The sequence below is a fragment of the Polypterus senegalus genome, chromosome 13 (assembly GCF_016835505.1).
Source record: "Polypterus senegalus isolate Bchr_013 chromosome 13, ASM1683550v1, whole genome shotgun sequence".
Taxonomy (NCBI): Eukaryota; Metazoa; Chordata; class Cladistia; order Polypteriformes; family Polypteridae; genus Polypterus; species Polypterus senegalus.
The window spans coordinates 151,085,697-151,101,055 of NC_053166.1; the positions used below are offsets into that span (position 1 = coordinate 151,085,697).

General features: G+C 44.6%; 1 protein-coding gene across 1 annotated transcript in view; it reads right to left on the minus strand.

The window, feature by feature from the left end:
- Positions 1 to 11,364: 11,364 nt before the first annotated feature.
- The window catches only part of coro7 (coronin 7), a 300,343-nt gene continuing 296,348 nt past the window's right edge, over positions 11,365 to 15,359 (minus strand). Inside the window, exons 27-28 of the mRNA XM_039776385.1 lie at positions 13,650 to 13,736; positions 11,365 to 11,704 (exon numbers count right to left, since the gene is read on the minus strand). Of these exons, the coding sequence (XP_039632319.1) occupies positions 11,696 to 11,704; positions 13,650 to 13,736 (96 nt within the window). The 3' untranslated portion in view covers positions 11,365 to 11,695. The remainder of the gene's footprint in view (positions 11,705 to 13,649; positions 13,737 to 15,359) is intronic.

Consider the following 15,359-nt stretch of genomic DNA (forward strand, 5'->3'; position numbering starts at 1 on the left):
AAATATTGCAAGGGCACTGGGGGATGTTACATCAGCCAAGAATGAATCACCAAAAGAATAAGCCTCCATTACATCATCTATAGCAGGAGCACCTATAGAAATAACAACTCCGCACAGTTGCACAGCCTTTTTCCAACTGGTGCGGCCAAAGCAAGCAGTCCTTTAAAGAAAGGATAACAAGCCACCTCAAAGAGCCATGTAAAGAGCGTTGTGGTGCTCGGCGTCGATGCTACAATACAGTGGCTTTAGCTTTTTCTCAGTCCTAAGCAAAAGTGAGAATGTCGCTCCCAAAACCCAGACCACCGAATCGTGTAGGAGACTGAAGAATGGGGGGAGGGATCAGATCACAGAGCTATGGGGGTATCCTTGGAGATCCCTGTGAGTGGTACTTGTATGTAAGACTGAAGAGCAGGGGGGATGGACAGGTAAAAAACCCCCCAAAGCCACCCGTCCTGATGCCACCAACTACATCTACGATAAATGAACAAATGCAGACTCCTAAAAACTTGGCCCCCCGAGGTGGCTGCCTTGCTCGCCCCTATGATGGAGGCGGCCCTGATTATATTTACTGATTTTTTTTTTTTGTTGAATGAGTGATTTAAAAGGTAAATTCCAGTCAGTCACATTTAACTGTAGGTGCTGTTGGCATGAAGAACTAATGTCTGCCTGTTCAAATGTGTGGAAAACGTCAACCCTTACCATGGGGTGCACTTACTTTTTCACACAACTAGTGTCCTTTTTCTCTTTCATTCATTTTTAGCCGAGTGACATTTTCTTTTTCTCTCTCATTCTTGCAGTCAGCGGCTCGTCGGTGTGTTTCACTAACTCATTAGGCATGTCGGATGAGTGAAAGATCTGCAACATATACGAGCTGAAGTGACCCCTCTCAAGGTACGTCTAAAAGAGTAAGCAAACTCGTAGTTGAAGTCGCACAGAATGTTTCTCATTTTCAAAGAGAGACGAGTTTGCAAATTCACCAGTGATTTTCAAAAATTTGTATGGCATGTTGCACTTTGGTCCGCTGTATTAATCTCCGAAGGGGATCAGAGTGCTGGGTCATTTCAGATATCTCCATGAAAATGAAACTTTCCCAACAAATGTTCTTGAACTTGAGCAAAATCAATCCGCTGGGAGACGCCTTTTTCATGTGGACAGGCAGACAGACAGACAGACAGACGGACATTAAAACACTCTAGACGAGAACAGGCCATTCAGCCCAACAAAGCTTGCCAGTCCCCTCCACTTATTTCTTCCAAGAAAACATTAAGTTGAGTTTTGAAAGTCCCTAACGTCCTACTGTCTACCACACTACTTGGTTGCTTATTTCAACTGTCTCATTTTAAACACTTCAATCAGGTCACCTCTTAATCTTCTTTTGCTTAAACTGTAAAGGCTCAGCTCTTTTAATCTTTCCTCATAACTCATCCCCTGTAGCCCTGGAATCAGCCTAGTCGCTCTTCTCTGGACCTTCTCTAGTGCTGCTATGTCCTTTTTGTAGCCTGGAGACCAAAACTGTACACAGTTCTCAAGATGAGGCCTCACCAGTGTGTTATAAAGTTTGAGCAGAACCTCCATGGACTTGTACTCCACAGATCAAGGCGCTATATAACCTGACAGTCTGTTAGCCTTCTTAATGGCCTCTCAACACTGTCGGGAAGTCAATAGCTTAGAGTCCACTATGACTCCTAAATCCTTCTCATAAAGGTGTACTCTCGATTTTCCGACCGCCCATTGTGTATTCAAACCTAACATTTTTACTTCCTATGTGTAATACTTTATATTTACTGACATAAAATTTAATCTGCCACAAATCTGAAAATCACAAATGTGAATTTTCCCTTGGGACTAATAAAGTATCTATCTATCTATCTATCTATCTATCTATCTATCTATCTATCTATCTATCTATCTATCTATCTATCTAATCTGCCCAAGTCTGTCTGCTATCCAAGTCCTTCTGTAATCATATAACGGATTCCAAATTATCTGCTAATCCACCCATCTTGGTATCATCTGCAAACTTCACCAGCTTGTTACTTATACTCCTATCTAAATCATGTATATATACAGTATTAAAAATAGTAGCGGCCCTAGCAGTGACCCCTGTTGGTCACCACTCTTAACATCGGCCAGTTCTGATGAGGTTCCTCACACCATCACCCTCTGCTTCCTGTGTCTGAGCCAATTCTGCACCCATCTAAAAACATCACCCTGAACTCCCACTTCTTTCAGTTTGATGCCCAACCTCTCATGTGGCACCTTATCAAATGCTTTCTGAAAGTCCAGATCTATAATATCATCTGCTCCACTTTGATCGTATCCTTTTGTTGCCTCCTCATAGAATTCCAACATGTTAGTAAAACACGACCTCCCTCTTCTGAACCCATGCTGACTGTTCCTAATAACTCCTGTCCTTGCGATGTGTTGCTCAATCTTATCCTTAATAATTCCTTCCATTAATTTTCCTGTGATGCCCGTTAAGCTTACTGGCCTATAGTTGCTTGGATCTGCCCTGTCACCCTTTTTATATAATGGCATGATATTTGCCATTTTCCAGTCCTTCGGAATCTCTCCAGTGTGCAGTGACTTCCTAAAAATAGGACCCAGGAGGTGCTTCTCACAGGATGAGGCCGCCACGCCTGGCTCAGAAGCATACGCTAATAGGGGAGCTCCATTTCCCTGTCATGCCGGGTCCATCTCTGAACTCTGCCAGCTTGGCACTTCCTGGTGACATCTCTCTGTGACAGCCCCCAAAACCTTTCTGCGCAGCATCGCGACTACAATTCAAAAAGTAAAAAAGGCATGAGGCCTCTGAAAGACCCATACTCCTGGCCGGAAATTTCACCTGACTGTCTGGAGGTAGGCCTCACCCCCGGCAGCCTAAACCCCAAACTGTACAGGCAAGCTTCAGCCAGCACAAGCCTCCAAAGGAAGTGTGGCTTCAGAAGTTCAGAAATGATTCTTTAATGGTCCCAAATTGTACAGAAATGCCACCACAAGAGAGAGAAACTGTAAAACCTCTTGGTTAACAGAACACGTCTTGGTGCTGACAGAGAGACAGACATGGTGATTACAGTAGGCGCTTTTCACATGATATGCAAACACCCCCAAAAAAGACTTTTTCAAACCTGCTATGCCCAGTTCGGGGTCCCGGGCAGAACCTGGACCTGACCTGGAGGGGAGGCCAGCCCTTTGCAATTACATACAGAAGATCCGCTCATAATTGAAATGTTCTTTGTGTTATCAGCCTTTATCTCGAGGACTCCCTTACCATCAGTCTAATCTTTGCACTGTCCTCTAGACCCTCCAGTGGAAATGTCCACCGGCCCAGTCCCATCAGCGTGAGAGCCTCTCCTTGGGAACAAGTCCTCCTGTGTCACAAATGACACTGATATTGCAGAACGGTGCACTCCAGCGTAGGCCACCAAGGGTCAACCAACCAAGTGGCAAGAATGGCACTTCAGCTGTAGATCCCTGTGGGCCGCACTTTTCTATGTTGTCTATGTGTGCGTGTGCCCGGTTGACTAGAAGCTCGAGATGCCTCACGAGGGCACCACGGCCAGCTGCGTCGTCACTTAGAGGTGTGCAGGAGTGGCCGGACTGTTCTATCATCACGTTAAGATGGCATACAGAAGGTGTTTTACCACGCCAGCTTAAACATCTGGTGCCCTTGAGCAGAAGACAGCATTCCGGTGTTTTCCCAAGCAGGTCCATTTCTGGAGCGTCCCATTTTTGTTTAATATTGAGAGCTGCATGTGGCACCAGTCACCTGCATTGGTGAAATATGTGGATTGTGTTCAGCAATAATCGCCATTGTTTAAGGCGCTATATAATATTCTGAAGTACTCAGGAGAGACAGACAGACAGAGAAGCTCCATTCTTCTGCGGACAGTTCCAGAAAACATGAGGCAGACTTACATATTCGCCGTCACCAGCACTGAATACAAGGAGGTGTTTCACCTCTCTGAATATGGAGGCCACCAGCAGCCCACCCTGTTACAGCCAAAAGGTGTTTTTACTGTTTAGTTGTATTTGTCATGTGTGTCATCGCTCAGCCAGGGTTGGTGTAGCTGCTGGAAGGTAAGGCAGGAATCAAGGACGGGTCAAACGCAGGGCCGAAAGAAACCTCTGAGTCCAAAAGTTCATTTTAAAAGGTTTAGTGAAAATTCAAAGCAAACAGTCCGCACAAGAATGAAGACAAAGGTTGTTACACACGTAGAAGAAAAAGCCAAAAAAAAAGGGAAAAAATGTTTCTTCTTGTTAAACTTCCATTGTTTAGATACTTAAGGATGAATTATTTTTCTGTGCTTTACTTCTTATTCAGTACGTTCTAAATGTTCGGCTCTGCACATACAACTGAGCAGGAGGGGTGGCTTTATCGTCGGTGCCCATTTCCTTATTCGTATGCGATATGACGGGATGTAGATGAGAACATATTGGCATTTAATTTTTTCTGGGCTTGTTTTGTGTCTTTGTTGTTATGCTTTTGCTTTATTTGTATGTGTTGCTATTTCTTTGTGGCGGCACGGTGGCGCAGTGGGTAGCGCTGCTGCCTCGCAGTTAGGAGACCCGGGTTCACTTCTCAGGTTCTCCCCGTGTCTGCATGGGTTTCCTCCCACAGTCCAAAGCCATGCGGGTTAGGTAAATTGTCACTGGTGTGCGTGCTTGGTGTGTGGGTGTGCCCTGCGGTGAGCTGGCGCCCTGCCTGGGGTTTGTTCCTGCCTTGTGCCCTGCGTTGGCTGGGATTGGTAGTTAGGATATAGCGGGTTGGATAATGACTGACTGACTGACTGACTGTAGTGGCGACAATGTGCAGAAAACTTGGGGGCTGACACAGAGAGAAAGATGTCACCAGAAAGTGCTCTGCTTGCATAGATAGATAGATAGATAGATAGAAAAGGCACTATATAATAGATAGATAGATAGATAGATAGATAGATAGATAGATAGATAGATAGATAGAAAAGGCACTATATAATAGATAGATAGATAGATAGATAGATAGATAGATAGATAGATAGACAGATAGATAGATAGATAGATAGATAGATAGATGTGGAAGGCACTATATGATAGATAGATAGATAGATAGATAGATAGATACTTTATTAATCCCAAGGGGAAATTCCCATACTCCAGCAGCAGCATACTGATAAAGAACAATAATAAATTAAAGAGTGATAACAATGCAGGTATAACAGACAATAACTTTGTATTATGTTAATGTTTACCCCCCGGGTGGAATTGAAGAGTCGCATAGTGTGGGGTCTCCTCAGTCTGTCAGTGGAGCAGGATGGTGACAGCAGTCTGTCGCTGAAGCTGCTCCTCTGTCTGGAGATGATCCTGTTCAGTGGATTCTCCATGATTGACAGGAGTCTGCTCAGCGCCCGTCGCTATGCCACAGATGTCAAACTGTCCAGCACTGTGCCAACAATAGAGCCTGCCTTCCTCACCAGTTTTTCCAGGCGTGAGGCGTCCTTCTTCTTTATGCTGTCTCCCCAGCACACCACCGCGTAGAAGAGGACGCTCGCCACAACCGTCTGATAGAACATCTGTAGCATCTTATTGCAGATGTTGAAGGATTCTAAGGAAGTATAGTCGGCTCTGTCCTCTCCTCAGTATTACATATATTATTATATTATTAGAGTTTACAGATAGTCTCGATGCGACTGATTAATGGAGCTCGCCTGTACTGGGTGAGTCAAAATTATGTTAACATTTGAATGGCGGAAACAATTTATTTATATGTACAAGATGATTTACAGGAATGTCCCAACCTGTTCGCCATCATGTTCAACATGTACCATATGTAGCAGATAAACTGTCCACATAAATTGTATATAAGCGTATATGTTACTGGCAATGTATGAAAGGCAGGCATTGTATAGAATGCCGAAAACTGGACATCAAAGTATGAAACGATTAATATTTTACACATTTCCTAGGCATTCTATGCAATGCCAAACGATAAACCGGCAAAGTATAAAATACTCCTACTAATGCAAAAAAGCAATGAAGTGCAATTCAAAATGCCATTCAAGCCTTCCTTGTTGCAACAAGTAGGTTAATTTTTTTCAGTAATAAAGTTCTGTATTTTATTTGATATTTTCTTTTTTCATTTATGTAATTTTTAATGAAGGCCTTTTCATGACTCTCTTTTCCGGTTTTACTTTTTTGTGCGAAAGACAATTAAGTGCAATTTAAAATACATTTTTTTCCTTCCTTGTCGCAACAAATAGGTTCATATTTTATTTTCTTTTGTTTTCCTCAATAAGAAAGTCCTATACTTTATTTTGTATTGTATTCTTTTTCATATACGTCTTTTCAATAAAAGCCTTTTCATGACTCCCTTTTAATACTTTGCCTAAATAGCATTTGTCATTTTATATAATGCCTAGATAGGTAGGGAAAGTATATACAGTGGTGTGAAAAACTATTTGCCCCCTTCCTGATTTCTTATTCTTTTGCATGTTTGTCACACAAAATGTTTCTGATCATCAAACACATTTAACCATTAGTCAAATATAACACAAGTAAACACAAAATGCAGTTTTTAAATGATGTTTTTATTATTTAGGGAGAAAAAAAATCCAAACCTACATGGCCCTGTGTGAAAAAGTAATTGCCCCCTTGTTAAAAAATCACCTAACTGTGGTGTATCACACCTGAGTTCAATTTCCTGATTACTGCCACACCTGTTTCAATCAAGAAATCACTTCAATAGGAGCTGCCTGACACAGAGAAGTAGACCAAAAGCACCTCAAAAGCTAGACATCATGCCAAGATCCAAAGAAATTCAGGAACAAATGAGAACGGAAGTCATTGAGATCTATCAGTCTGGTAAAGGTTATAAAGCCATTTCTAAAGCTTTGGGACTCCAGCGAACCACAGTGACAGCCATTATCTACAAATGGCAAAAACATGGAACAGTGGTGAACCTTCCCAGGAGTGGCCGGCCGACCAAAATTACCCCAAGAGCGCAGAGACGACTCATCCGAGAGGTCACAAAAGACCCCAGGACAACGTCTAAAGAACTGCAGGTCTCACTTGCCTCAATTAAGGTCAGTGTTCACGACTCCACCATAAGAAAGAGACTGGGCAAAAACGGCCTGCATGGCAGATTTCCAAGACGCAAACCACTGTTAAGCAAAAAGAACATTAGGGCTTGTCTCAATTTTGCTAAGAAACATCTCAATGATTGCCAAGACTTTTGGGAAAATACCTTGTGGACTGATGAGACAAAAGTTGAACTTTTGGAAGGCAAATGTCCGTTACATCTGGCGTAAAAGGAACACAGCATTTCAGAAAAGAACATCATACCAACAGTAAAATATGGTGGTGGTAGTGTGATGGTCTGGGGTTGTTTTGCTGCTTCAGGACCTGGAAGGCTTGCTGAGATAGATGGAACCATGAATTCTACTGTCTACCAAATAATCCTGAAGGAGAATGTCCGGCCATCTGTTCATCAACTCAAGCTGAAGCGATCTTGGGTGCTGCAACAGGACAATGACCCAAAACACACCAGCAAATCCACCTCTGAATGGCTGAAGAAAAACAAAATGAAGACTTTGGAGTGGCCTAGTCAAAGTCCTGACCTGAATCCAATTGAGATGCTATGGCATGACCTTAAAAAGGCGGTTCATGCTAGAAAACCCTCAAATAAAGCTGAATTACAACAATTCTGCAAAGATGAGTGGGCCAAAATTCCTCCAGAGCGCCGTAAAAGACTCATTGCAAGTTATCGCAAACGCTTGATTGCAGTTATTGCTGCTAAGGGTGGCCCAACCAGTTATTAGGTTCAGGGGGCAATTACTTTTTCACACAGGGCCATGTAGGTTTGGATTTTTTCTCCCTAAATAATAAAACCATCATTTAAAAACTGCATTTTGTGTTTACTTGTGTTATATTTGACTAATGGTTAAATGTGTTTGATGATCAGAAACATTTTGTGTGACAAACATGCAAAAGAATAAGAAATCAGGAAGGGGGCAAATAGTTTTTCACACCACTGTATAATATTAAAATAATTTGAATATGTCATACTTTGCCCAAAAACGCCAGGTATTCTATATATTGCCTAGGCATTCTGTACATTACCGGTAACTCATACATAGCAGTACCGTTAGTGTTAACTCACCCTGTATTAGCTCATGCAGCTAGGACGCTGCTTCTGACCCAGACCCAGTTGGCAGGTTCCCTGTATAGCGGTGCTACGTGAATGGGGGGCGTCTTAAGTGTGTTTTGTGCTGAGTCGCATCTTTGATAGCGTCACCCCATTTATATAGTCTGTTGTGTGTCTGTTTAAATGTTTTCCCCCTGGAAACAAAGGGAGAAGGAGAACGCTGCAGAGCCGTGAAACCGTGAACCTCGAGGTAATTGTCCCTGTCAATCACATCAATTCCATCTGGGCCTTTTCTATATAAACAAGAGGATGAAAAGAAATGGCGGGTCAGTTAGGACCCGGACACTTCACCGGAAACCAAAGAAAGACAGAATTTATACCCTTTTCACGCTTGCTGCTTGCGATGCCCAACATTCAACTGCTTCACCGCCAAACCCCGGGGTTCAGGATCGTCCCGACACGCCAAGGAGAGCACGGTGAGACTGTTTTTTGTCATTTGGGGAAGAAGCGGACAACCATTTTCATTCATATGCTATTTACAGGGGACACTTATCAGCCGGACATGGTTCACTCTCATTCCTCATCTTCCATTTACTGTTTTGGACTTTTCTGTATGTTTCGTGTTCTCCGTGTGTCGTATCTGTTTTCGTGTTCAGTGTCGGGACAAGGGAGGATTTGTATTATATATTTATTGCTGCTCCTTTTATTATTATACTAGCAAAATACCCGCACTTCGCAACGGAGAAGTAGTGTGTTAAAGAAGTTATGAAAAAGAAAAGGAAACATTTTAAAAATAACGTAACATTTGCTTTCTATTCATTTGCATAAGCACAGTCCTTCACCAGCAATTATTTAATGTTAGCTCAGACCCAGCTCTTAAAAGTTTCTGTCACACTTTTGCTGAGTTTGTGCCAAACACTATTCTATCCCTGACCATCTCATTTTCGTTTGCATAAGCACAGTCCTTCACCAGCAATTTTAACTTAGTTACAAAGTGATAACTTGTATCTCGCGAATATTGTATTCGTCGTAGGCATGAGAAACGCCAGCGGCAGCGTGTCTATGAACTTAATTTAAACTTACGGCTTACACCGTGCTTTGTTTCCGCAGTAGCTGCACTTATGAATATGCTTGTATGCGTCACTCGCTTCATATTCTTTTGCTGTATTCTCAATTCTGTAATGCGTTTTTTGTTCAGTGCTCTTTGGAGCTCTTTCTTGTTCTCTGCATACTGCGTTCACAGTCAGTTCACGTGAGCCGCTCTCTTGTGTGATCTTGCGATGCCCACGGCTTTATTTAATGTTAGCTAAGACCCGGCACTTAAAAGTTTCTCTCACACTGTCGCTAAGTTTGTGCCAAGCACAGTCCTTCACCCGCGAATATTTACCTTATATGGGCAGGCACTCAATTATGTGGGAGGTGTGATGATGCGGGACGCAACTCCGCCTCACACAGCGACCGAGCTGCAGGCTATGGGCGTATATATGGTCGAAAGTAGGTTCCAGTTATGACCGTTACGTGTAGAGTTTCGAAATGAAACCTGCTCAACTTTTGTAAGTAAGCTGTAAGGAATGAGCCTGCCAAATTTCAGCCTTCTACCTACACGGGAAGTTGGAGAATTAGTGATGAGTGAGTCAGTGAGTGAGTGAGTGAGTGAGTGAGTCAGTCAGTCAGGGCTTTGTCTTTTATTAGTATAGATTCCGCCGGTCAATTTTGGGGTTGTGTATTATGTCGGGGTGTGATATATAGACATTGTTTGGAGTTTGTTTCATTTCTTTTCACTTTATTATTTTACATTCTGTTTGCCTTTTTGCTTATCTTGATCGGCTTGTCTGCTCTAATGCTCCCTCAGGTTGCCAGGCCACAGGTCTTGGTGTTGCAGCTGCCATTCTGGATGAATGGGTTGGCCGTCACGAATGAACAACAGCCAGCATTAAAATCACGCAGTCGCAGCATTAAAATCACGTGATAGGAATCCGTGTTTTCATTGGTAGATGGTCTTTCCTCATTGGTCGATGCAGTTGTGAGGTTTTTGTCGTGCAGTATGTTAAGTATTTCCATCGTGCTGTGACCGGAATGAAGCCATATTTGGCCAGCAGCACTACCTTATAACATCAGGAAAGACCTTGTAACTCCAAAAACAAAAAAAAAAACTAAAGTTACTAGGTTTGAGTGTGTGGTGTGAGTCCACAGCAAGAGATGAGGATGAGCTTTACAAAGTGGAAGGGTGGGGTGCAGCAGTGACACTGCTGGGGGCCAACACAGGGAGATCAGCTGACGTCCCCTCCGCTCTCCGTGCTTTGTGACTGTTGGAGCTCTCCTGTTAGCTCGTGCTGTAAAGAGACCACTTCAGAGTCACAAGGTTTGCAGGTTCCCGGCTGCCCACCCGCTGTTACCGCAGCGCAAATTTTTGAGGTGAGATGCTTCATGTTGTGAGTCAACGGTAATTCACGAGTGCCGTCATTATTGTCACCCAGCCACTCACCCATTTCACTGATTAACAAAGCACAGTATGTCGTCGCGCACCGCGTCTTAAGCCGGGACCACAAGTGATCTTCTTTTGAACCTCGCCTTGGACACATAATGGAGGAATAAGAAGACATGATAGGGAGCGGGGAGCCACTTCAGCCCCCACCAATGTGCAGCATCCGCCTAGAGGGTGCAATGGCAGCCACTATTAAGTGGGGAGAGAGACAGTTAGCCAATTAGAGACAGGGGATGAGCAGGGGGCTAGAATGACCAGGCGGTGGTGGACAATTTAGGCAGGACATCAGGAAACAGCCCACTCCTTATGAAGGATGCCCAGGGATCTTTTATGACCACAAAGAGTTGGGTCCTCAGTTTTACGTCTCATGTAAAGGACAGCGCCGTTTTCACAGCACGGTGTCCTCGTCACTCCACTGGAGGATTTTAGGACCACAGGGTCAGCGCCCCCTGCTGAACTCACCAACTTCTCCTCCAGCAGCAATCCAAGCTTTTTTCCTAGATGGCCTCCCACCCAAGTACTGACCGGAATCAGAAATGTTTCGCTCCAGGTGGGTCACATGTTCTGAGGTGCCCCCCTGTGAAGTCTCCAGCTGACATTTCTGAGCCGCTAAGAACACAAACCTTGTGGAGCATCATTTGGATTTTTTAGTCCTGCTGAAAAGAAGATTAAATCTACAGAAGTGACCCCAGGACTAAACAGTTTTCGTGATATGGCAGCCGACCCCCCCTCTGTAGGACAGCATTTGAAAACGATTTGGTCAGGAGGTCTGCTCAGGGTCAAAGACTGTGGGCTCAGAACCAGTTTCTCAGGCCGGTCACTAGAGAGCACATCCTAAAATGGAATATAAAATTGGCAGCATCCAAGATTCCAGTTTTCCCAACATGGCAGATTTATTCCCTTTTTTTTTCCAGTTATATTTTTTGTTAGCCAGCAATACAGAAGGGTCAAGAAGCAGCAGTGGAGCACACAAGCTGGTCTGATCCACGTCAGCAGGCCGTCTGACTCATATGGGGATGAGAAAGAGGAGGAGGAGGAGGAGGAGGAGGACATGAGATGAGATGGTTGTGGCTGCACTGACGTCACTGCTAGTCATCCTGCAACAAAATAAAAAACACCACATTAAGTTGAGACGCGTCACCATTATCTGATGTTTAGCTCATACCTTTGTAAAAGGTGACGGGGACGCTGCTTAGCCACAACTGAGTAATGGGGAGTGAGACTTAGTGGGTGCAAAGCAAGAGCCCACCCTGAATGAGACATGACAGGCCACACTTATACATAGCAGGCTGTGAGGCCTAGTGGTTAAGGCTTTGGACTTCAAATCTTTGTGGCAGGGGTCCGGTGCTCCAAATGAAGACAAAATAAAAGGAATAGCAGCAATTTCATATTGGATGTTCTCCTTCAAATCTTCCACAGTGCAAGGATTGTTCCCATAGACTTTTCCTTTCAGCAGACCCCAAAGAAAGAAGTCTGGTGGTGTCAGATCCAGTGACTGTGGTGGCCAAAGCCCCTTTGAAATGACCCCGTTGCGAAAGAAGGACTCAATTTCTGCCATGCTCCATCTTGCTGGAAGTCACCTTCCGTTAACTAATGATCATCAAGTTGATTCTGACATCACTTCAACATGGCTTGAACCATGAAGACTCACTGCTCAATACTGGACACCACCATCCTGATGAGAAGTCAAGTGACTGAGTGAAGGGGTATGGGCGACATGCACCTAGAAGTTACAACTGGTTAAATGTCGTGATGGCTGTCCGGCGCCTACCTCATTGCTCCGACTCATTGCTCCATATACTAAGGTGCACATCACATGTTGTTTCGTTCAGATTGCTTCATCCTAGTGAGATTTATTACAGAATATTCGGGGGCCTGTGAATATCCCTGTGCCTGGGTTTTTTTTTGTATTTCCCCAAAATTGTTTTATTACTTTTATGTAATAAGTTCATAATGTTAAGTAGGAGGATGGCAAGGTGGCGCAGTGGGTACCGCTGCTGCCTCACAGTTAGGAGACCTGGGTTCACTTCCGGGTCCTCCCTGCATGGAGTTTGCATGTTCTCCCCGTGTCTGCTTGGGTTTCCTCCCACAGTCCAAAGACATGCAGGTCAGGTGCATTGGCGATCCTAAATTGTCCCTAGCGTGTGCTTGGTGTGTGGGCTGGCGCCCTGCCTGGGGTTTGTTTCCTGCCTTGCGCCCCGTGTTGGCTGGGATTGGCTCCAGCAGACCCCCATGACCCTGTAGTTAGGATATAGTGGGTTGGATAATGGATGGATGTTAGGTAGGAACCAATCATTGGGAGAGCATGTGTTGCAGGCTCTCGATTGGGGTCCATTTATGGATACTCAGGTCCTTATATCAGCAGGCGAGTATTTGGCTTGCAAGAGAAAAAGTTGAATAGAAGCACCCCAGAAAATTTTGCAAGAGCCTCGTTTTATGTTAAAATTTCTTTTTTTTTTGTTTTCCCCTTTTGCTCTCTCAGCATGTATTTGGCTTGCAGGAGTAAAAATAGTGGCCGAGATTCTTAAAAGCAATGGGCGTATGGTCTTTTACTGTCTGCCACGGAAAGAAGAAAGGAGGAAGTAGGATGTTACACTGGCTTGGTTTTGAACCTTCTTTTGCTGTGTTGCTTCCCTTTTTCGAATCATAAGAAAGTTGAATTAACTTTCTTCACCTTTCCGTAGTCCTTCTGACATGCTGTGGTATTTAGCTCCATTTTTAGGCCTGTGTAGGCCAGAGCCTGGCATTTGAGTAGGGAGTCTGAGCTATGGAACGTGAGGCTTGCCTTGGGGAGTGTCGGTCTGGCTTTGAGTTACTTTGAGGCCTGCACACATTCTACTGTTTTTGTGTTTGGGAAATCACAATAATTATGGATGATTGAGTGTACAGGTACCCCCCTGCCACAATCTCCTCCATGACTTGTCAATTGAATCACAGGTGGGATGGCAAAAACTACAAATATTTTTCACAATTCCAAAGAAAACACTGAGAGGTTAACATCTCTCTGCTATTGCAGTGAATTGATCTTGCATTGTCACTTACCCATTCATCGTCATCCACACCTTCAAAGGAGTCCTGCGGCAAAGGGTCATCCCGGTTGCCCAGCTTACCCACCATTGCACTCAGAAGCTGGAAACACAAAAGTCAAAATGTTTTAGGGCCACGTTCCACCATGGCAGCGGCTGTCAAAAAAGGTCAGAGGCGTGTTACTTGTATAGGTCACTGAGGCCTCACCTTCTCTTGTAATGGAATAACACTCACCAGCAAGGGGGCACCTCTACAGTCGCAGTGTTGGCACTTCACCCAGTCCAGGGATGTGGATGTGGCATTGATGCGAATGTATCCAGTCGTTATTTAACAAGCTGCACACTTCTTTACATCTCAGTGTAGGCAACGAAAATGAAGGCGTCTACCAGCCCTCGGCACATGTGACAAGGTGGGTCACGGTAACACTAGTAGTCAGCGTGGTGTGTTTGTAAAAGTGCTTGGCGTGTTTAGCTATTTATAGGTTAAGGGAATAAGAATGGCTAAATATGTCTGATGGGCACTGCAGGGTGGTGTGCCACAATGGTGTGTGGTAGGAGGGGCGGCATGGAGTTGATGGCTTGCAGGTTGTAGAATAGAGCTGGGGAAGTCCGTTAGAGAGCGCAGATGGAGGTCTCACCCGTATGGGCACATAGGCGAGACCAGGAGTGCATGACGGCATAACTGGGAGAAGAGCTGCCTGAGGGTGACTCTACGGTGGTTGCCAAAGGTTTGGAGAAAGACACAAGTGTTGGTTTTCACAAAGTTTGCTGCTTCACAGTCCTCTTGCGGATTGTTCATTGTGGGTCACCAAACTCTTCTTGGATGGTTGGCAGAAGTTGCTCTCAAAGGATGTTGTGGTCCCATTCTTTATTCATGGCCGTGTTCTTAGGCCAAATGGTGAGTTAGTCCACTGCCTTGGCTGACATGAGTGATCTCAGGATGCTTTACTGTTGGCGTGACACAGGACTGATGGTAGCGCCGCTCACCTTTTCTTTTTCCCGGATCAATCCGGAAAGGGGATTCATCAGAGAAACTGACTTTTCCCTCCCCCAGCAGTCCTCAGCAGTCCAATCCCAGAATGTCAGTCTGTCCCTGATGTTTTTCTTGGCTTCTTTGCTGCCCTTCTTGACACCCACCAGGCCATCCTGCAAAAGTCTTCACCTCATTAATGAGCCAGCACTACACTGGTGGTGCCCGCAGCTGAATCAGCTTTAGGAGATGGTCCGTCCTGGTGCTTGCTGGACTTTCTTGGGCGCCCTGAAGCCTTCTTCACAACAGCAGTGCAAATGGGTTTTTTGGGGTGAAGTTCATTTTCATGGCAGTTAATTGCACTTCATCTGCTCCCTCCCTCTTTAGAACATTCTGGAGTCGATGCAAATCTCCATCATAAAAACAGAGGCAGCAAACTTTGTGAAAACGAATATTTGTGTCATTCTCCAAACTTTTGGTCACGACTGAAACTTCTCTGGCACAGTATTTAAAGCTGAGGGGAGAAGTCGGTGAGCAGCCCCCCGGTGGGGTGTTTGTGGTGTTCTTATATCACATAAGTGCTGAACATCAGCAAGAGACAGCGAGGAAGAGAAAAGGTCGCAGATCAGTAGCTGAATTATGATAAAGTGAGGGGCTGATTGTTGGCGTGTGATCAGGGGGGCAGCGGGAGAACAAAGCGAGAGAGGAGGTTTGTAAAGGAATGAAGTTAGCAGGCAGCGTTTGGCAGTTGGGACT